At 38.5% G+C, this 22,990-nt stretch overlaps 1 protein-coding gene and 1 pseudogene across 2 annotated transcripts; both read left to right on the top strand.

Moving 5' to 3' along the window:
- Window positions 1-14,988: 14,988 nt before the first annotated feature.
- LOC146478664 (retinol dehydrogenase 7-like) lies at window positions 14,989-18,418 on the top strand. Its single transcript, XM_085112257.1, has 3 exons — window positions 14,989-15,765; window positions 16,405-16,827; window positions 17,588-18,418. Exons 1-3 carry the CDS (start codon window positions 15,411-15,413, stop codon window positions 17,803-17,805), a joined length of 996 nt encoding a protein of 331 aa, XP_084968383.1. The 5' UTR covers window positions 14,989-15,410; the 3' UTR covers window positions 17,806-18,418.
- A 582-nt stretch (window positions 18,419-19,000) lies between these two features.
- Window positions 19,001-22,030, top strand: LOC146478663 (short-chain dehydrogenase/reductase family 9C member 7-like; annotated as a pseudogene). Its single transcript, XR_014865152.1, has 3 exons — window positions 19,001-19,778; window positions 20,354-20,782; window positions 21,730-22,030. The product of XR_014865152.1 is annotated as a short-chain dehydrogenase/reductase family 9C member 7-like (transcript).
- The last annotated feature ends 960 nt before the right edge of the window (window positions 22,031-22,990 follow it).

The following is a 22,990-nucleotide window of genomic DNA, read 5'->3' as shown; positions in this document are numbered from 1 at the left end:
GCCGACAAAAATAAGGTCAGGGTTAGCGTAAAAGAGAAAATTCTTTGTGAGGGCCTTATTTGCACTTAAAAATGATTGGCAAGGGAGTTTTATGAAACGCCGAGATCCCTAGGGACATAAACAAGTGAAAAATACTGAGTTCAAAATTTGGTCATTTTTGACCAAACACCCTGGACTTACCCCTTGGAAAAAAGTCGATTTTGGACGAAATACAAATAGTCTTTTAAAAGTTTTCAATGGAATGAGTGTGTCAAAAAATGTCCCCTGAGACACTTTTTAGGGCTCCCAAGAGGCCAGGGACATTGAAATAGCCGTCAAAGATGAGGTCTGGGAGATAGTTAAAGAAAAAATTCTTTGTGAGAGCTTTTTTTGCACTTAAAAATGATTTCCAAGGGAGTTTTACGAAACGCAGAGATCCCTAGGGACATAACAAGTGAAAAATGCCGACTACAAAATTTCGTCATTTTTGACCAAAAACCCTGGACATACCCCTTAGAAAAAAGTCGATTTTTGGACGAAATACAAATATTCTTTTAAAAATTTCCAATCGAATCAGTGTGTCCAGAAATGTCCCCTAAGAAACGTTTTTGGGCTCCAAAGGGACAAGGGACAAAGAAATAGCCAACAAAAGATGAGATCTGGGAGAGAGTTTATGAGAAAATTCTTTGAGGGCCTTTTTTGCCCTTAAAAATGATTCCCAGGGGAGTTTTACGAAACCATAAGATCCCAAGGGATATAAACAAGTGAAAAATGCCGACTTAAAAATTTGGTCATTTTTTACCAAAAACCCTGGACTTACCGCATTTAAAAAAAGCCGATTTTTGGACGAAATACAAATATTCTTTTAAAAGTTTCCAATCGAATAAGTGTGTCAAAAACTGTCATCTGAGACACTTTTTAGGGCTCCAAAGAGACCAGAGACAAAGAAATAGCCGATAAAAGATGAGGTCTGGGAGAGAGTTATAAGACAATTCTTTCTTAGGGCCTTATTTGCACTTAAAAATGATTCCCAAGGGAGTTTTACGAAACGCCGTGATCCCAAGCGACATAAGCAAGGGAAAAATACCAACTTCAAAATTTGGTCATTATTGACCAAAAACCCTGGACTTACCCCTTTGGAAAAAGTCCATTTTTGGTCAAAATACAAATATTCTTTTAAAATTTTCCAATCGAATCAGTGTGTGGAAAATGTCCTCCGAGACACTTTTTAGGGCTCTAAAGGGACCTGGGACAAAGAAATGACCGACAAAAGATGAGGTCTGGGAAAGAGTTAAAGACAAAATTCTTTGTGAGGGTCTTATTTGAACTTAAAAAGGATTCCCAGGGGAGTTTTACGAAACGCCGACATCCCAAGGGACATAAACAAGTGAAAAATGCCGACTTCAAAATTTGGTCATTTTTTACGAAAAAACCTGGACTAAGAGTCGATTTTTGGAGGAAATACAAAATATTCTTTTAAAAAATTCCAATCGAATCAGCGTGTCCAAAAATGTCTTCTAAGACACTTTTAAGGGCTCTCCAGGGACAAAGAAATAGCCGACAAAAGATGAGGACTGGGAGAGAGTTATAGAGAAAATTCTTTGTGAGGGCCTTATTTGCACTTAAAAATGATTCCCAAGGGAGTTTTACGAAACGCCGAGATCCCTAGGGACATAAACAAGTAAAAAATGCCAACTTTAAAATTTGGTCATTTTTGACCAAACATCCTGGACTTACCCCTTGGAAAAGACTCGATTTTTGGACGAAATACAAATATTCTTTTAAAAGTTTCCAATCGAATCAGCGTGTCCAAAAATGTCCCCTGAGACACTTTTTAGGGCTCCAAAGGGACCAGGGACAAAGAAATAGCCGACAAAAGACGAGGTCTGGGATAGAGTTAAAAACAATTCTTTGTGATGGCCTTATTTACAGTTAAAAATGATTTCCAAGAGAGTTTTAGAAAACGCCAAGATCCCTAGAGACATAAACAAGTGAAAAATGCCGACTTGAAAATTTGGTCATTTTTGACCAAAAACCCTGCACTCACCCCTTGGAAAAAAGTTGATTTTTCTGTCGAAATACAAATATTCTTTTAAAAGTTTCCAATCGAATCAGTGTGTCCAAAAATGTCCCCTGAGACACTTTTTAGGGCTCCAAAGGGACCAGGGACAAAGAAATAGCCTACAGAAGATGAGGTCTGGGAGAGAGTTAAAGAGAAACGTCTTTGTGAGGGCCTTATTTGCACTTGAAAATAAATTCAAAGAGAGTTTTATGAAATGCTGAGATCTCTAAGAACATAAACAAGTGAAAAATGCCGACTTCAAAATGTGGTCATTTTTGACCAAAACCCTGGACTTGCCCCTTGGAAAAAAGTCGATTTTGGACGAAATACAAATAATCTTTTAAAAGTTTTCAATCGAATAAGTGTGTCAAAAAATGTCCCCTGAGACACTTTTTAGGGCTCCCAAGAGGCCAGGGACATTGAAATAGCCGTCAAAGATGAGGTCTGGGAGATAGTTAAAGAAAAAATTCTTTGTGAGAGCTTTTTTTGCACTTAAAAATGATTTCCAAGGGAGTTTTACGAAACGCAGAGATCCCTAGGGACATAACAAGTGAAAAATGCCGACTACAAAATTTCGTCATTTTTGACCAAAAACCCTGGACATACCCCTTAGAAAAAAGTCGATTTTTGGACGAAATACAAATATTCTTTTAAAAATTTCCAATCGAATCAGTGTGTCCAGAAATGTCCCCTAAGAAACGTTTTTGGGCTCCAAAGGGACAAGGGACAAAGAAATAGCCAACAAAAGATGAGATCTGGGAGAGAGTTTATGAGAAAATTCTTTGAGGGCCTTTTTTGCCCTTAAAAATGATTCCCAGGGGAGTTTTACGAAACCATAAGATCCCAAGGGATATAAACAAGTGAAAAATGCCGACTTAAAAATTTGGTCATTTTTTACCAAAAACCCTGGACTTACCGCATTTAAAAAAAGCCGATTTTTGGACGAAATACAAATATTCTTTTAAAAGTTTCCAATCGAATCAGTGTGTCAAAAACTGTCATCTGAGACACTTTTTAGGGCTCCAAAGAGACCAGAGACAAAGAAATAGCCGATAAAAGATGAGGTCTGGGAGAGAGTTATAAGACAATTCTTTCTTAGGGCCTTATTTGCACTTAAAAATGATTCCCAAGGGAGTTTTACGAAACGCCGTGATCCCAAGCGACATAAGCAAGGGAAAAATACCAACTTCAAAATTTGGTCATTATTGACCAAAAACCCTGGACTTACCCCTTTGGAAAAAGTCCATTTTTGGTCAAAATACAAATATTCTTTTAAAATTTTCCAATCGAATCAGTGTGTGGAAAATGTCCTCCGAGACACTTTTTAGGGCTCTAAAGGGACCTGGGACAAAGAAATGACCGACAAAAGATGAGGTCTGGGAAAGAGTTAAAGACAAAATTCTTTGTGAGGGTCTTATTTGAACTTAAAAAGGATTCCCAGGGGAGTTTTACGAAACGCCGACATCCCAAGGGACATAAACAAGTGAAAAATGCCGACTTCAAAATTTGGTCATTTTTTACGAAAAAACCTGGACTAAGAGTCGATTTTTGGAGGAAATACAAAATATTCTTTTAAAAAATTCCAATCGAATCAGCGTGTCCAAAAATGTCTTCTAAGACACTTTTAAGGGCTCTCCAGGGACAAAGAAATAGCCGACAAAAGATGAGGACTGGGAGAGAGTTATAGAGAAAATTCTTTGTGAGGGCCTTATTTGCACTTAAAAATGATTCCCAAGGGAGTTTTACGAAACGCCGAGATCCCTAGGGACATAAACAAGTAAAAAATGCCAACTTTAAAATTTGGTCATTTTTGACCAAACATCCTGGACTTACCCCTTGGAAAAGACTCGATTTTTGGACGAAATACAAATATTCTTTTAAAAGTTTCCAATCGAATCAGCGTGTCCAAAAATGTCCCCTGAGACACTTTTTAGGGCTCCAAAGGGACCAGGGACAAAGAAATAGCCGACAAAAGACGAGGTCTGGGATAGAGTTAAAAACAATTCTTTGTGATGGCCTTATTTACAGTTAAAAATGATTTCCAAGAGAGTTTTAGAAAACGCCAAGATCCCTAGAGACATAAACAAGTGAAAAATGCCGACTTGAAAATTTGGTCATTTTTGACCAAAAACCCTGCACTCACCCCTTGGAAAAAAGTTGATTTTTCTGTCGAAATACAAATATTCTTTTAAAAGTTTCCAATCGAATCAGTGTGTCCAAAAATGTCCCCTGAGACACTTTTTAGGGCTCCAAAGGGACCAGGGACAAAGAAATAGCCTACAGAAGATGAGGTCTGGGAGAGAGTTAAAGAGAAACGTCTTTGTGAGGGCCTTATTTGCACTTGAAAATAAATTCAAAGAGAGTTTTATGAAATGCTGAGATCTCTAAGAACATAAACAAGTGAAAAATGCCGACTTCAAAATGTGGTCATTTTTGACCAAAACCCTGGACTTGCCCCTTGGAAAAAAGTCGATTTTGGACGAAATACAAATAATCTTTTAAAAGTTTTCAATCGAATAAGTGTGTCAAAAAATGTCCCCTGAGACACTTTTTAGGGCTCCCAAGAGGCCAGGGACATTGAAATAGCCGTCAAAGATGAGGTCTGGGAGATAGTTAAAGAAAAAATTCTTTGTGAGAGCTTTTTTTGCACTTAAAAATGATTTCCAAGGGAGTTTTACGAAACGCAGAGATCCCTAGGGACATAACAAGTGAAAAATGCCGACTACAAAATTTCGTCATTTTTGACCAAAAACCCTGGACATACCCCTTAGAAAAAAGTCGATTTTTGGACGAAATACAAATATTCTTTTAAAAATTTCCAATCGAATCAGTGTGTCCAGAAATGTCCCCTAAGAAACGTTTTTGGGCTCCAAAGGGACAAGGGACAAAGAAATAGCCAACAAAAGATGAGATCTGGGAGAGAGTTTATGAGAAAATTCTTTGAGGGCCTTTTTTGCCCTTAAAAATGATTCCCAGGGGAGTTTTACGAAACCATAAGATCCCAAGGGATATAAACAAGTGAAAAATGCCGACTTAAAAATTTGGTCATTTTTTACCAAAAACCCTGGACTTACCGCATTTAAAAAAAGCCGATTTTTGGACGAAATACAAATATTCTTTTAAAAGTTTCCAATCGAATCAGTGTGTCAAAAACTGTCATCTGAGACACTTTTTAGGGCTCCAAAGAGACCAGAGACAAAGAAATAGCCGATAAAAGATGAGGTCTGGGAGAGAGTTATAAGACAATTCTTTCTTAGGGCCTTATTTGCACTTAAAAATGATTCCCAAGGGAGTTTTACGAAACGCCGTGATCCCAAGCGACATAAGCAAGGGAAAAATACCAACTTCAAAATTTGGTCATTATTGACCAAAAACCCTGGACTTACCCCTTTGGAAAAAGTCCATTTTTGGTCAAAATACAAATATTCTTTTAAAATTTTCCAATCGAATCAGTGTGTGGAAAATGTCCTCCGAGACACTTTTTAGGGCTCTAAAGGGACCTGGGACAAAGAAATGACCGACAAAAGATGAGGTCTGGGAAAGAGTTAAAGACAAAATTCTTTGTGAGGGTCTTATTTGAACTTAAAAAGGATTCCCAGGGGAGTTTTACGAAACGCCGACATCCCAAGGGACATAAACAAGTGAAAAATGCCGACTTCAAAATTTGGTCATTTTTTACGAAAAAACCTGGACTAAGAGTCGATTTTTGGAGGAAATACAAAATATTCTTTTAAAAAATTCCAATCGAATCAGCGTGTCCAAAAATGTCTTCTAAGACACTTTTAAGGGCTCTCCAGGGACAAAGAAATAGCCGACAAAAGATGAGGACTGGGAGAGAGTTATAGAGAAAATTCTTTGTGAGGGCCTTATTTGCACTTAAAAATGATTCCCAAGGGAGTTTTACGAAACGCCGAGATCCCTAGGGACATAAACAAGTAAAAAATGCCAACTTTAAAATTTGGTCATTTTTGACCAAACATCCTGGACTTACCCCTTGGAAAAGACTCGATTTTTGGACGAAATACAAATATTCTTTTAAAAGTTTCCAATCGAATCAGCGTGTCCAAAAATGTCCCCTGAGACACTTTTTAGGGCTCCAAAGGGACCAGGGACAAAGAAATAGCCGACAAAAGACGAGGTCTGGGATAGAGTTAAAAACAATTCTTTGTGATGGCCTTATTTACAGTTAAAAATGATTTCCAAGAGAGTTTTAGAAAACGCCAAGATCCCTAGAGACATAAACAAGTGAAAAATGCCGACTTGAAAATTTGGTCATTTTTGACCAAAAACCCTGCACTCACCCCTTGGAAAAAAGTTGATTTTTCTGTCGAAATACAAATATTCTTTTAAAAGTTTCCAATCGAATCAGTGTGTCCAAAAATGTCCCCTGAGACACTTTTTAGGGCTCCAAAGGGACCAGGGACAAAGAAATAGCCTACAGAAGATGAGGTCTGGGAGAGAGTTAAAGAGAAACGTCTTTGTGAGGGCCTTATTTGCACTTGAAAATAAATTCAAAGAGAGTTTTATGAAATGCTGAGATCTCTAAGAACATAAACAAGTGAAAAATGCCGACTTCAAAATGTGGTCATTTTTGACCAAAACCCTGGACTTGCCCCTTGGAAAAAAGTCGATTTTGGACGAAATACAAATAATCTTTTAAAAGTTTTCAATCGAATTAGTGTGTCAAAAAATGTCCCCTGAGACACTTTTTAGGGCTCCCAAGAGGCCAGGGACATTGAAATAGCCGTCAAAGATGAGGTCTGGGAGATAGTTAAAGAAAAAATTCTTTGTGAGAGCTTTTTTTGCACTTAAAAATGATTTCCAAGGGAGTTTTACGAAACGCAGAGATCCCTAGGGACATAACAAGTGAAAAATGCCGACTACAAAATTTCGTCATTTTTGACCAAAAACCCTGGACATACCCCTTAGAAAAAAGTCGATTTTTGGACGAAATACAAATATTCTTTTAAAAATTTCCAATCGAATCAGTGTGTCCAGAAATGTCCCCTAAGAAACGTTTTTGGGCTCCAAAGGGACAAGGGACAAAGAAATAGCCAACAAAAGATGAGATCTGGGAGAGAGTTTATGAGAAAATTCTTTGAGGGCCTTTTTTGCCCTTAAAAATGATTCCCAGGAGAGTTTTACGAAACCATAAGATCCCAAGGGATATAAACAAGTGAAAAATGCCGACTTAAAAATTTGGTCATTTTTTACCAAAAACCCTGGACTTACCGCATTTAAAAAAAGCCGATTTTTGGACGAAATACAAATATTCTTTTAAAAGTTTCCAATCGAATCAGTGTGTCAAAAACTGTCATCTGAGACACTTTTTAGGGCTCCAAAGAGACCAGAGACAAAGAAATAGCCGATAAAAGATGAGGTCTGGGAGAGAGTTATAAGACAATTCTTTCTTAGGGCCTTATTTGCACTTAAAAATGATTCCCAAGGGAGTTTTACGAAACGCCGTGATCCCAAGCGACATAAGCAAGGGAAAAATACCAACTTCAAAATTTGGTCATTATTGACCAAAAACCCTGGACTTACCCCTTTGGAAAAAGTCCATTTTTGGTCAAAATACAAATATTCTTTTAAAATTTTCCAATCGAATCAGTGTGTGGAAAATGTCCTCCGAGACACTTTTTAGGGCTCTAAAGGGACCTGGGACAAAGAAATGACCGACAAAAGATGAGGTCTGGGAAAGAGTTAAAGACAAAATTCTTTGTGAGGGTCTTATTTGAACTTAAAAAGGATTCCCAGGGGAGTTTTACGAAACGCCGACATCCCAAGGGACATAAACAAGTGAAAAATGCCGACTTCAAAATTTGGTCATTTTTTACGAAAAAACCTGGACTAAGAGTCGATTTTTGGAGGAAATACAAAATATTCTTTTAAAAAATTCCAATCGAATCAGCGTGTCCAAAAATGTCTTCTAAGACACTTTTAAGGGCTCTCCAGGGACAAAGAAATAGCCGACAAAAGATGAGGACTGGGAGAGAGTTATAGAGAAAATTCTTTGTGAGGGCCTTATTTGCACTTAAAAATGATTCCCAAGGGAGTTTTACGAAACGCCGAGATCCCTAGGGACATAAACAAGTAAAAAATGCCAACTTTAAAATTTGGTCATTTTTGACCAAACATCCTGGACTTACCCCTTGGAAAAGACTCGATTTTTGGACGAAATACAAATATTCTTTTAAAAGTTTCCAATCGAATCAGCGTGTCCAAAAATGTCCCCTGAGACACTTTTTAGGGCTCCAAAGGGACCAGGGACAAAGAAATAGCCGACAAAAGACGAGGTCTGGGATAGAGTTAAAAACAATTCTTTGTGATGGCCTTATTTACAGTTAAAAATGATTTCCAAGAGAGTTTTAGAAAACGCCAAGATCCCTAGAGACATAAACAAGTGAAAAATGCCGACTTGAAAATTTGGTCATTTTTGACCAAAAACCCTGCACTCACCCCTTGGAAAAAAGTTGATTTTTCTGTCGAAATACAAATATTCTTTTAAAAGTTTCCAATCGAATCAGTGTGTCCAAAAATGTCCCCTGAGACACTTTTTAGGGCTCCAAAGGGACCAGGGACAAAGAAATAGCCTACAGAAGATGAGGTCTGGGAGAGAGTTAAAGAGAAACGTCTTTGTGAGGGCCTTATTTGCACTTGAAAATAAATTCAAAGAGAGTTTTATGAAATGCTGAGATCTCTAAGAACATAAACAAGTGAAAAATGCCGACTTCAAAATGTGGTCATTTTTGACCAAAACCCTGGACTTGCCCCTTGGAAAAAAGTCGATTTTGGACGAAATACAAATAATCTTTTAAAAGTTTTCAATCGAATTAGTGTGTCAAAAAATGTCCCCTGAGACACTTTTTAGGGCTCCCAAGAGGCCAGGGACATTGAAATAGCCGTCAAAGATGAGGTCTGGGAGATAGTTAAAGAAAAAATTCTTTGTGAGAGCTTTTTTTGCACTTAAAAATGATTTCCAAGGGAGTTTTACGAAACGCAGAGATCCCTAGGGACATAACAAGTGAAAAATGCCGACTACAAAATTTCGTCATTTTTGACCAAAAACCCTGGACATACCCCTTAGAAAAAAGTCGATTTTTGGACGAAATACAAATATTCTTTTAAAAATTTCCAATCGAATCAGTGTGTCCAGAAATGTCCCCTAAGAAACGTTTTTGGGCTCCAAAGGGACAAGGGACAAAGAAATAGCCAACAAAAGATGAGATCTGGGAGAGAGTTTATGAGAAAATTCTTTGAGGGCCTTTTTTGCCCTTAAAAATGATTCCCAGGAGAGTTTTACGAAACCATAAGATCCCAAGGGATATAAACAAGTGAAAAATGCCGACTTAAAAATTTGGTCATTTTTTACCAAAAACCCTGGACTTACCGCATTTAAAAAAAGCCGATTTTTGGACGAAATACAAATATTCTTTTAAAAGTTTCCAATCGAATCAGTGTGTCAAAAACTGTCATCTGAGACACTTTTTAGGGCTCCAAAGAGACCAGAGACAAAGAAATAGCCGATAAAAGATGAGGTCTGGGAGAGAGTTATAAGACAATTCTTTCTTAGGGCCTTATTTGCACTTAAAAATGATTCCCAAGGGAGTTTTACGAAACGCCGTGATCCCAAGCGACATAAGCAAGGGAAAAATACCAACTTCAAAATTTGGTCATTATTGACCAAAAACCCTGGACTTACCCCTTTGGAAAAAGTCCATTTTTGGTCAAAATACAAATATTCTTTTAAAATTTTCCAATCGAATCAGTGTGTGGAAAATGTCCTCCGAGACACTTTTTAGGGCTCTAAAGGGACCTGGGACAAAGAAATGACCGACAAAAGATGAGGTCTGGGAAAGAGTTAAAGACAAAATTCTTTGTGAGGGTCTTATTTGAACTTAAAAAGGATTCCCAGGGGAGTTTTACGAAACGCCGACATCCCAAGGGACATAAACAAGTGAAAAATGCCGACTTCAAAATTTGGTCATTTTTTACGAAAAAACCTGGACTAAGAGTCGATTTTTGGAGGAAATACAAAATATTCTTTTAAAAAATTCCAATCGAATCAGCGTGTCCAAAAATGTCTTCTAAGACACTTTTAAGGGCTCTCCAGGGACAAAGAAATAGCCGACAAAAGATGAGGACTGGGAGAGAGTTATAGAGAAAATTCTTTGTGAGGGCCTTATTTGCACTTAAAAATGATTCCCAAGGGAGTTTTACGAAACGCCGAGATCCCTAGGGACATAAACAAGTAAAAAATGCCAACTTTAAAATTTGGTCATTTTTGACCAAACATCCTGGACTTACCCCTTGGAAAAGACTCGATTTTTGGACGAAATACAAATATTCTTTTAAAAGTTTCCAATCGAATCAGCGTGTCCAAAAATGTCCCCTGAGACACTTTTTAGGGCTCCAAAGGGACCAGGGACAAAGAAATAGCCGACAAAAGACGAGGTCTGGGATAGAGTTAAAAACAATTCTTTGTGATGGCCTTATTTACAGTTAAAAATGATTTCCAAGAGAGTTTTAGAAAACGCCAAGATCCCTAGAGACATAAACAAGTGAAAAATGCCGACTTGAAAATTTGGTCATTTTTGACCAAAAACCCTGCACTCACCCCTTGGAAAAAAGTTGATTTTTCTGTCGAAATACAAATATTCTTTTAAAAGTTTCCAATCGAATCAGTGTGTCCAAAAATGTCCCCTGAGACACTTTTTAGGGCTCCAAAGGGACCAGGGACAAAGAAATAGCCTACAGAAGATGAGGTCTGGGAGAGAGTTAAAGAGAAACGTCTTTGTGAGGGCCTTATTTGCACTTGAAAATAAATTCAAAGAGAGTTTTATGAAATGCTGAGATCTCTAAGAACATAAACAAGTGAAAAATGCCGACTTCAAAATGTGGTCATTTTTGACCAAAACCCTGGACTTGCCCCTTGGAAAAAAGTCGATTTTGGACGAAATACAAATAATCTTTTAAAAGTTTTCAATCGAATTAGTGTGTCAAAAAATGTCCCCTGAGACACTTTTTAGGGCTCCCAAGAGGCCAGGGACATTGAAATAGCCGTCAAAGATGAGGTCTGGGAGATAGTTAAAGAAAAAATTCTTTGTGAGAGCTTTTTTTGCACTTAAAAATGATTTCCAAGGGAGTTTTACGAAACGCAGAGATCCCTAGGGACATAACAAGTGAAAAATGCCGACTACAAAATTTCGTCATTTTTGACCAAAAACCCTGGACATACCCCTTAGAAAAAAGTCGATTTTTGGACGAAATACAAATATTCTTTTAAAAATTTCCAATCGAATCAGTGTGTCCAGAAATGTCCCCTAAGAAACGTTTTTGGGCTCCAAAGGGACAAGGGACAAAGAAATAGCCAACAAAAGATGAGATCTGGGAGAGAGTTTATGAGAAAATTCTTTGAGGGCCTTTTTTGCCCTTAAAAATGATTCCCAGGGGAGTTTTACGAAACCATAAGATCCCAAGGGATATAAACAAGTGAAAAATGCCGACTTAAAAATTTGGTCATTTTTTACCAAAAACCCTGGACTTACCGCATTTAAAAAAAGCCGATTTTTGGACGAAATACAAATATTCTTTTAAAAGTTTCCAATCGAATCAGTGTGTCAAAAACTGTCATCTGAGACACTTTTTAGGGCTCCAAAGAGACCAGAGACAAAGAAATAGCCGATAAAAGATGAGGTCTGGGAGAGAGTTATAAGACAATTCTTTCTTAGGGCCTTATTTGCACTTAAAAATGATTCCCAAGGGAGTTTTACGAAACGCCGTGATCCCAAGCGACATAAGCAAGGGAAAAATACCAACTTCAAAATTTGGTCATTATTGACCAAAAACCCTGGACTTACCCCTTTGGAAAAAGTCCATTTTTGGTCAAAATACAAATATTCTTTTAAAATTTTCCAATCGAATCAGTGTGTGGAAAATGTCCTCCGAGACACTTTTTAGGGCTCTAAAGGGACCTGGGACAAAGAAATGACCGACAAAAGATGAGGTCTGGGAAAGAGTTAAAGACAAAATTCTTTGTGAGGGTCTTATTTGAACTTAAAAAGGATTCCCAGGGGAGTTTTACGAAACGCCGACATCCCAAGGGACATAAACAAGTGAAAAATGCCGACTTCAAAATTTGGTCATTTTTTACGAAAAAACCTGGACTAAGAGTCGATTTTTGGAGGAAATACAAAATATTCTTTTAAAAAATTCCAATCGAATCAGCGTGTCCAAAAATGTCTTCTAAGACACTTTTAAGGGCTCTCCAGGGACAAAGAAATAGCCGACAAAAGATGAGGACTGGGAGAGAGTTATAGAGAAAATTCTTTGTGAGGGCCTTATTTGCACTTAAAAATGATTCCCAAGGGAGTTTTACGAAACGCCGAGATCCCTAGGGACATAAACAAGTAAAAAATGCCAACTTTAAAATTTGGTCATTTTTGACCAAACATCCTGGACTTACCCCTTGGAAAAGACTCGATTTTTGGACGAAATACAAATATTCTTTTAAAAGTTTCCAATCGAATCAGCGTGTCCAAAAATGTCCCCTGAGACACTTTTTAGGGCTCCAAAGGGACCAGGGACAAAGAAATAGCCGACAAAAGACGAGGTCTGGGATAGAGTTAAAAACAATTCTTTGTGATGGCCTTATTTACAGTTAAAAATGATTTCCAAGAGAGTTTTAGAAAACGCCAAGATCCCTAGAGACATAAACAAGTGAAAAATGCCGACTTGAAAATTTGGTCATTTTTGACCAAAAACCCTGCACTCACCCCTTGGAAAAAAGTTGATTTTTCTGTCGAAATACAAATATTCTTTTAAAAGTTTCCAATCGAATCAGTGTGTCCAAAAATGTCCCCTGAGACACTTTTTAGGGCTCCAAAGGGACCAGGGACAAAGAAATAGCCTACAGAAGATGAGGTCTGGGAGAGAGTTAAAGAGAAACGTCTTTGTGAGGGCCTTATTTGCACTTGAAAATAAATTCAAAGAGAGTTTTATGAAATGCTGAGATCTCTAAGAACATAAACAAGTGAAAAATGCCGACTTCAAAATGTGGTCATTTTTGACCAAAACCCTGGACTTGCCCCTTGGAAAAAAGTCGATTTTGGACGAAATACAAATAATCTTTTAAAAGTTTTCAATCGAATTAGTGTGTCAAAAAATGTCCCCTGAGACACTTTTTAGGGCTCCCAAGAGGCCAGGGACATTGAAATAGCCGTCAAAGATGAGGTCTGGGAGATAGTTAAAGAAAAAATTCTTTGTGAGGGCTTTTTTTGCACTTAAAAATGATTTCCAAGGGAGTTTTACGAAACGCAGAGATCCCTAGGGACATAACAAGTGAAAAATGCCGACAACAAAATTTCGTCAGTTTTGACTAAAAACCGTGGACTTACCCCTTGAAAAAAAATCGATTTTTGGAAGAAATACAAATATTCTTTTAAAAGTTTTCAATCGAATCAGTGTGTCCAAACATTTCCCCTGAGACACTTTTGAGGGTTCCAAAGGAACCAGGAACAAAGAAATAGCCGAAAAAAGATGAGGTCTGGAAGAGAGTTTATTGAGAGAAAATTCTTTGTGAGGGCCTTATTTGGACTTAAAAATGACTCTCAAGGGAGTTTTCGAAACGCCCAGAACCCTAGGGACATAAACAAGTAAAACATGCCGACTTCAAAATTTGATCATTTTTGACCAAACACCCTGGACTTACCCCTTTAAAAAAAGCCGATTTTTGGACGAAATACAAATATTCTTTTAAGAGCTTCCAATTGAATCAGTGTGTCTAAAAATGTCCACTGAGACACTTTTTAGGGCTCCAAAATGACCAGGGACAAAGAAATAGCCGACAAAAGATGAGGTCTTGGAGAGAGTTAAAGAGAAAATTCTTTGTGAGAGTCTTATTTGCACTTAAAAATGATTCCCAAGGGAGTTTTACGACACGCCTACATCGCTACTGACATGAACAATTGAAAAATTCCGAGGGACCGGGGACAAAGAAATAGTCGACAAAAGATGAGGTCATGGTGAGTGTCAAACAGAAAGTTATTTTTCAGGGCGTTATTTGCAGTTAAAAATGATTCCCAAGGGAGTTTTACGAAACGCCGAGATCCCTAGGGACATAAACAAGTGAAAAATGCCGACTTCAAAATGTGGTCATTTTTTACCAAAAACCCTGGACTTTAACCTTTGGAAAAAAGTCGATTTTTGGACAAAATACAAATGTTCTTTTAAAAGTTTCCAATCGAATTAGTATGTCCAAAAATGTCCCCTGAGACCTTTTTTAGGGCTCGAAAGGGACCAGGGACAAAGAAATAGCCGACAAAAGATGTGGTCAGGGTGAGTGTAAGAGAGAAAATGCTTTGTGAGGGCCTTCTTTGCACTTAAAAATGATTCCCAAGGGAGTTTTATGTAACGCCGAGATCCTTAGGGACATAAACAAGTGAAAAACGTTGACTTCAAAATTTTGTTATTTTTGACTAAAAAACCCTGGACACACTGGTCCCTTGGAAAAAGGTCGATTTTTGGACGAGATGTTTCCAATCGGATCAGTTTGTCCAAAAATGTCCCTTGAGACACTTTTAAGGGCTTCAAAGGGGCCAGGGACAAAGAAAGAGCCGACAAATGATGAGTTTTGGGAAAGAGTTAAAGAGAAGTCTTTGTGAGGGCCTTATTTGCACTTAAAAATGATTCCCAAGGGAGTTTTACGAAACGCCCAGATTTCTAAGGACATTAACAAGTGAAGAATGCCGACTTCAAAATTTAATCATTTTTGACCGAAAACCCTGGACTTACCCGTTGGAAAAAAGTCGATTTTTGGACGAAATTACAAATATTGTTTTAAAGGTTTCTAAGGGAATCAGTGTGTCCAAAAATGTCCCCTACACACTTTTAAGGGCTCCAAAGGGACCAGGGACAAAGAAACAGCCGACAAAAGTGAGAGTTAAATAGAAAATTCTTTGTCAGGGCGTTATTTGCAGTTAAAAATGATTCCCAAGGGAGTTTTACGAAACGCTGAGATCCCTAGGGACATAAACAAGTGAAAAATACCGGGTTCAAAATTTGGTGATTTTTGACCAAAAACCCTGGACTTACCTCTTGGAGAAAAGTCCATTTTTGGACGAAATAGAAATATTCTTTTAAAAGCTTTCAATCGAATCAGTGTGTCCGAAAACATCCCCTGAGACACTTTTTTGGCCTCCCAATGGACCAGGGAGGATGAGAGGTCGTTATTTTCCCTCAAGTCCCAAGGTAGTTGAGTTCCCTAGTGACATAATGGAAACGACCACGGCTAAAGTTGCGTGACCGATTGGGTGACTTGACGTGATTTTCAATAGCCGGCCTAGGCGCTGAACCATTTCGAAGTTCCGTCATGTTTAGTGAATTTTATCCTTTTTTGTTTTCCTTCGAAGGGATTCTGTTGCTAGTTGTTTTTTCGGTAACTTTTTATGTCAGTTTTTGCTTTCTGTTTCGTGATGTTGATGTGTCCAATCTGGAGAAGAAAGCTGTCCTTATCACGGGATGCGACAGTGGATTCGGTTACGAACTCGCCAAGAAGCTCGATGCGCGGGGTTTGCAGGTTTTTGCTGCTTGTCTGACGGCAGAAGGACAAGCTAAGCTGAAAAGTGAATGTTCTCAACGACTGACCACTTTAAAACTGGATGTTGCTGAGCAGAACGATGTACAGAGCGCTTTGGAAGTAGTCAAATCACGCCTTCCTTCCCAAGGTGAGAAGAACAAGCATCTAGCATGCACAGTTCAAGGCGCTGTGCCGTTTAATTTCCACTGACGAAATAGTTGAGTGTACAGGAGCAGAATTACATACATTGTATTACCACTGCATTTTTTCACGTAATAATACTCTACCGATCTGCAACATTGTGCGTTGTGATGTGAAGACGCGGCGAAGCAATACTCAATGCAAACTTATTGCGCAACAAAGATTGCGTTGCAAGGTCGAAGTTGTGATTGTTGCGCTTATTGCCAGCAATTTTTACGTTGCAGGAAATGGACGTCATTTGCATCATTGAAATTTATTGCAGGCGGAGATGGACAATGGCAACTTGCAACAGTACATCGTTGCGCGACCAGTACAGTTGCACCAAAAAAATTACCTGCATTACTTGGGTTTAATGCAATTAGTGCAATCGTTGTAAAAGTACTGCATTAGTCGTTTCCAGCAGTGCCTAGTAGAAGAAGCTGCAATATCACTTTTTTTTTTTTTAAGGCTTTTAGCCAAGACACCAGAGCGGTCTGCCAGATATTGTATGGGTGGGGATCAATCTAGAAGCTTATAATGTATATATCTAAATTAAATAAATGTTTTTATTTGTAATTCTTGCATGAACTATTAATTTTGATTTTAGGTTTGTGGGCCATAGTAAACAATGCAGGAATTGCAAACATTGGGATGATTGAATGGGTCACTGTAGAGGAAATGAAGAGAGTTGTTGATGTTAATCTCTGGGGGACAGTGTCAGTAACCAAGGCATTCCTACCTCTGCTCAAGAGATCCAAAGGACGTGTCATCAATGTTGCAAGCTCATGGGGTAGAGTTTGTATTCCTGGTGTGGCAGCTTATTGCATATCCAAGTATGGTGTGCAAGCATTCTGTGATTCATTGCGCAGAGAAGTTAAGCCATTTAGGGTTACAGTTCACATTATTGAACCTGGTATGTTCAAAACAAACATAACAGATCGTGCAAAGAATGTCCAGGTACTGGAGAGATTATGGGATAACCTGGATGAGGAGACCAAGAAAAGTTATGGAACTGAGTTTTATAAGGAAGGTAAGCAACATACTTGGACTCAACCTGTGAATTAGAGTTTCAAGATAGCTGGCCATCGAGGTGTTTGTGATTAAATTATACAACAGAATTCTGCATGAAACTAGGAGTTTGACAAAAATGTTCTCTGTGAATAATATTGTACTTCTTAGCTGAAACCCAGACTTCAGTGGCTTTCAAACCCCCCCTCCCCCCCCCAAAAAAAAATGTGATAATGGTTAGCGAGTATGTGATTCATGTTCTGTGAACCCATGATAACATGTCATCTAGTGGACTCAATGCACCATCACCATCATCTTCACCATCATTATTTATAATCACCACCACCGCCGACATCATCATCATGAGCATCACCACCACCAATCATCACCATCAATCATCATTACCACCATGCACCACTGCCACCATCACGATCTCCACCACCAACATCATCATCACTTCCATCAACATCACCATAATCATCATCCCCATTATCATTGCTGTTGCTTGTGCCATTGCTATCATCACCACCTGCATGCACCTGGCCAAAATATAATATTAGGACATATATGCAGGCTACCACCACCACCTATCATTATCATCATTATTATTACTACAATTTATCACCATCATCATTATCACCCATCAATCATCACCTTAATACCATCATCATCATCATCATCATCATCATCATCATTAGCACAGATGAATTTTTCTGCCATCTTTAATAAGTTGTGTTAAAATACAGAAGAGTTTATGATTTCCAATGTGTTTACACTTCCAGTCAAATCAAACTGCAGAAACAAGTACTCATTTTTCATGTCGCCACATATCTACAAGGTGGTTGATGCAATGGCTCATGCTGTAATGTCCACTCGACCCAGGTTGCGGTATGTGGTGGGATGGGACCACAAGATCTTCTGGAGGCCTCTTTCATTGCTGCCATCTGAAGTACAAGATTTGGTTCTCAAAACACCTGAAGGAATAACTAATCGTGATTGATCTATGCGTGTGATTAATAATACAGTCGAACCTCCCCTTGTGACCACCTCTCTTGAGTGACCACTTTTCCAAAATACCAAAATCTCCCCAGTCAATTATCACTATAGTTGGAACCTCCTATAACTGACAAACTCTCGTAGGCAACTGCAACCACTTTTAGAGATGACATTTTGCAATTTTCTTTTGTTTTTAACCTCCCATAAGCGACCACTTGTCACATACGTCCTCATATCAATCCCCTGTCGGGAGTTGCACAATTTGCCTTTGTAAGGTTATCACATGTACATTTTTGAGTAGTTTAGGGGACATGAATGTCACAATTGGAGGTACCAGGTTTCTAGAAATAGACTTGTTCCATTATGCCTTTAGGTTACTTATCACAGGCAAACCATCAAATTAATATTATGGATACTGAAATTATTTTGCCAATATAATTTTGGAATTTAAGTATAAAAACGTTTTTGGGCTACTAAATCTCTGGAGTCACTTTATGCTAATGAGTTCAAAATTTAGACCCCTTGTGACCTCTCGTAAGTGACCACTTCCTGTTAGTGACCACCAAGGCTTGACGTTTTGGGTGGTCCCTTATGGAAGGTTTGACGGTATAAGCTGTCGTAAGGATAAGTAATCATAGAAACTCTTATCTAGGATATCAGCTAGCATGATTCTTTTGTTGTGAATTTTGGTCAACTGAAGATAGAGATGATTCTTGTAACTGATTTCACCTTTTTCTTTCATTAATGTGTTACTTTCAGTGCCTTTTTAGTGGTTTTCATTGTGCCTTAATTAATGCAAAGCATTATTTTGTTCTTTGTGACGTACACCCTCATTAATTTAAGGAGTGCCAACAGCAGACCTAGTACCATCATACATATACTAGGCCAGATTTCAAAAAGACTCCTTAGTTTAGGTGTATTATTCTTACTGCTAAGTCTATTGATATATTTCCAGAAAATTTACTCTGACAAAATATATTACTAAAAGCAATTAACTTGTGTATATCCGATTACCCATACCCATGTGAAGTCATAACCAGCTACAAAATGACAATCAAACAACCTGTTTGTTGGTCACATCTGAACAAGTCTGTTATTTTTGCTAAAAGACCTCCCATCACAGTGGGGGGTGGGGGGCACCTCTGCCTCTGCGGGCCTTGGTTTTGGTCAGTGAACATTGGCCTTAGCTTTAATCAGGTCCAATCACTCACACTCTTTTTCCACTGAGCCCTTCAAATTTTAACCTAAATTCTTTTCTCATTTTCCTTTCAAGATGTTCTGTAGTTGTAAATAGTTCATGTAAATTTCCAATCTGACCAGTTCCCTGGCCGGGACATCATTCCAAGTCAATCCTGATTTTATTTTAGTTGATGTGTGGCCAATGCAAATTGTTGGACAACCGGACCCCAGTAAAAAGAGTAGGCGTGATCAGCAAATACTCCAGGACCACACATCCCGGAAACAAGGATCATACGTGATAACGCAAGCACACTAGAGGAGTGATCCCACCGTGATCACGGGTGTGATCACACTTGTAGTCACGCGGGTGATTTCTGTCACGCTGTCATCACAAGACATTTTTACCCAGTGGAGAAAGAGCGACTTATTTTCGTACTTGAAACGACAATGGACATGCTTGGTCAATTAGTTTCCTTTCTTTTGTCCTTCCAAGGCTTTCTGGTTTTTATTGGGTTTGTTTTAACTTTGTACGTCAGTTTTTGCTTTCTGTTTCGTGACTTTGATGTGTCCAATCTGGAGAAGAAAGCTGTTCTTATCACGGGATGCGACAGTGGATGCTCGCCAAGAAGCTCGATGCGCTGGGTTTGCAGGTTTTTGCTGCTTGTCTGACTGCAGAAGGACAAGCTAAGCTGAAAAATGAATGTTCTCAACGACTTACTACTTTAAAAGTGGATGTTGCTGAGCAGAATGATGTACAGAAGGCTTTGGAAGTAGTCAAATCACTTCTCCCATCCCAAGGTATAGAGCTTATATTATACAGCTGATTGTACAATGTTTTTCTTTTATAGTTTTGAAGATATATTTGAAGATGTATTTCAGTAGATTTAATTTGTTCTACAATAAACTTTAGCAAGATTATGCTTCTAAAAAGTAAGCTCAAGAATTAGCCACAATCGACGGGGTGCCGGGGGGGGGGGGGGGGGGTTCCCTGGGTTCCTGGAAAATCAGGATCGAGGACCTGGGATCGGAGATCGGGGATCGAGGACTACTAAAAAAATTAATAAATACTAATTAAGAAATAAAAGAAAAATAACAAAAAAAAAATTGTAATATTTTACTTACCATAAGTCCTCTAAGCTCGTCCCCCCCTTCTCCCCTGCATGCACATTTTGGGGTAGGGGGTACGGGGTATTCAAAGAGAGGGAGGGTTTCATAGAGAGGGGGCATATTTAATTTGGAAAGTTATACCGTATAACAATGACCTGCACTCATGAACATCATCACCTTTTTCTCATTCCTTTCATTCTGAATTTTTTTTGCACTCCATTTTCTTTGAACGAATACAATGTTAAAATATCTTCTAATGATTCCAGGTTCAAGTTTATGGGCTGTGGTAAACAATGCAGGGATTGGATACCCAGGGCCGATAGAATGGATGACCGTGGAAGAAATGAAGAGAGTTGTTGATGTCAATCTCTGGGGGATGGTTTCAGTGTGCAAAACATTCTTACCTTTGCTAAAGAAAACGGAGGGGCGTATTGTCAATGTTGCGAGTATCTCAGGAAGACTTGCCTCTCCAGGTGCAGCAGCATATTGCATATCCAAATTTGGTGTAGAAGCATTTTCAGATTCTTTGCGTAATGAAATGAGGCATTTTAGAGTTACAGTGCATATTGTTGAACCTGGCATGTTCAAAACCAACATCACAGGGGCTGAAAAGAATCGCAGGTGCCTTCAACGATTGTGGGAAAACCTTGATATGGACACCAGAGAATGTTATGGAGTTGAGTTTTATGAGCAAGGTATGGTAACTTTGAGCGGCATTCTCTTTGTCAAGACCTCCCTCATCCTACCCCTCTCCACCCCACAGAAAAAAGGTTATATTTTTCCACAAATAATTTCTGGGGATGAGGGCTCATCAGACATCACTAAAAATAGAAATTTCAAGGGGTTGGGGTACAAGCAAAAGAAAAACCTTCAATGGAGAATAAACAGCAAACCTAGCCCATGCAATTAAAAGACAAGATGCAAGGTTCAAACCAAGGAGAATTGAAAGAAGGCACTTCCCTTCATTCCCCTCTCTCCCCTCCCATACTACTCAATGTCTCATCCAACAGAAAAAAAACCCAGCCAACTGGCTTTAAGAAAAGAACCGCTCTGAATGAGGTTATTTCAATGATTGAAGCACTTTTTAACTGGGCCATTTTACTGTTGCTTGAGGCAGGGATGAAGTTTATTCTCTATCTCAGTATCCACATTGTTGCCAGGGTCTCTCCTCTTCACAATGTAAACTCAGCACCAGTCAGCCACATGAACAAAATTTAGGTTTCCCTTTCAAAATATCCCTAGACTCGTACACACTGTTTCCAGTACTTTCCTTTATTGGTATTGTGTCTAGACAGGTCAACTGACACAATCTATTGAAGCCTATGTCCCAAACACCTGGATTCAACCTGGACAGTGCATCATGTTGTCACTGTGCATAAGTTCTGTGCATCTTGGATAATCCTTGGGTTTCTTGAGGACAGTCCCTACTAATATAATGCCATGGTTATTTTTGCACGATTAATTACAACAATATGCAACAAGCTGTTAGAATCCAAAATGAAAATCATGGGTAACCATGCTTCAGTTTGGTAAAGAATGCCATAATACACTGTTTTTAAATGTTTTTTTGGATTAGGAGGTGCAAACACAACCTTATTTCAAGTCTTTTGACAATTCCCTTGTCCTCTTGTTCATTTTTTAGCCAAAGAAAGTCTTGTCAAAATTCGACAGATGGGATCGCCACATATTTACAAGGTGGTTGATGCAATGGCCCATGCTGTAACATCCACTCAACCCAAGCTGCGGTACTTGGTGGGATGGGATGCCAAGTTTTTATTGATGCCTCTTTCCTTTTTGCCAGCTGAAGTACAAGATTTAATTTACTACTTCTTCCCAAAGCCTAAACAAATGCCACATCACCAATAAAGTTCACACAAACCAAAGTCAATTCCTTCATTGTATGAAATCAAATAAACTGATGGCAAGTCCAGACAATGAGCTCAGACATCTTAATCAACTGCATTTAGTTGCAACATGCACTGACAGTTACAGAGCATCAATTACAGTTCATTTTCACAGAAATTGGTTCAAATGTTTGCAACTGCTAATGAGCCAAAGCAAAAGTCTCTTGAATGTTTGGTTTATCCACAGAGTTGATAATTATAAACTAAAGGTAAATTCAGGCCACAATAAAGAGATTCGAGTGCTCAGAGTCCAGAGCAAAGGGCTAACGTTCAATTTACCTTGTCAACTCTATTGATAAACCAAACACTCGTTTCTACTCCCCACCAATGCAGTGCAACAGTTTCTTTGGAAACTAACCCCCTAATCCATAAAGTTTATTGAAATCAACCATGGTTGGTTTTGTTGGGCTGCTTGAGTGTGTTGGTCTGGTCACCATTTTCAACTGCCACTGAACTTGGTTGTGACATGGTAATACATCCAAACCATAAGAAATATTCGTACTATAACAATAATTTATATTAATAATATATATATGTACACAGTGATGAACTCTCCTTGAAAAAAGAAATGCTTTCAAATGATAATTAAGTCTAGTAAAATGACAAAACATGTAATCTGATGGTAAGGGAAAATAAAACTAGTTGATTGAAGGGCAGCAACCCTCGTGTTCTATTTTTCATCAGATGATAGAAAGTAACAAGTTTAATGTACCGACAAATGTCCATACGATTGAGGACAAGGGAATCACATTCCTAGACACTATGCTGTTTCCTGTCTCTGATTAATGCAGAGAACTTTAGGAGTGAACCTGGCACAACATCTGATGATCTCAACATTGTTTAGGTACTCTAACCAAAAGGTAGGGCAGTCAACCCTGGTCGTAAACATGATAGTCTGTTATTTTCACTGTAGTAGAGCTCGGAAAGACAGAAGCCAACAATGGTTGCTTGGTCAGCTTGGGGCAAATGGCCATCCATCTACTGATGATTTGCCTACAG

This window comes from Pavona decussata, unplaced genomic scaffold, assembly GCF_977016875.1.
Source record: "Pavona decussata unplaced genomic scaffold, jaPavDecu1.1 SCAFFOLD_64, whole genome shotgun sequence".
Classification (NCBI taxonomy): Eukaryota; Metazoa; Cnidaria; class Anthozoa; order Scleractinia; family Agariciidae; genus Pavona; species Pavona decussata.
This window is presented reverse-complemented; position numbering and strand designations above follow the sequence as displayed.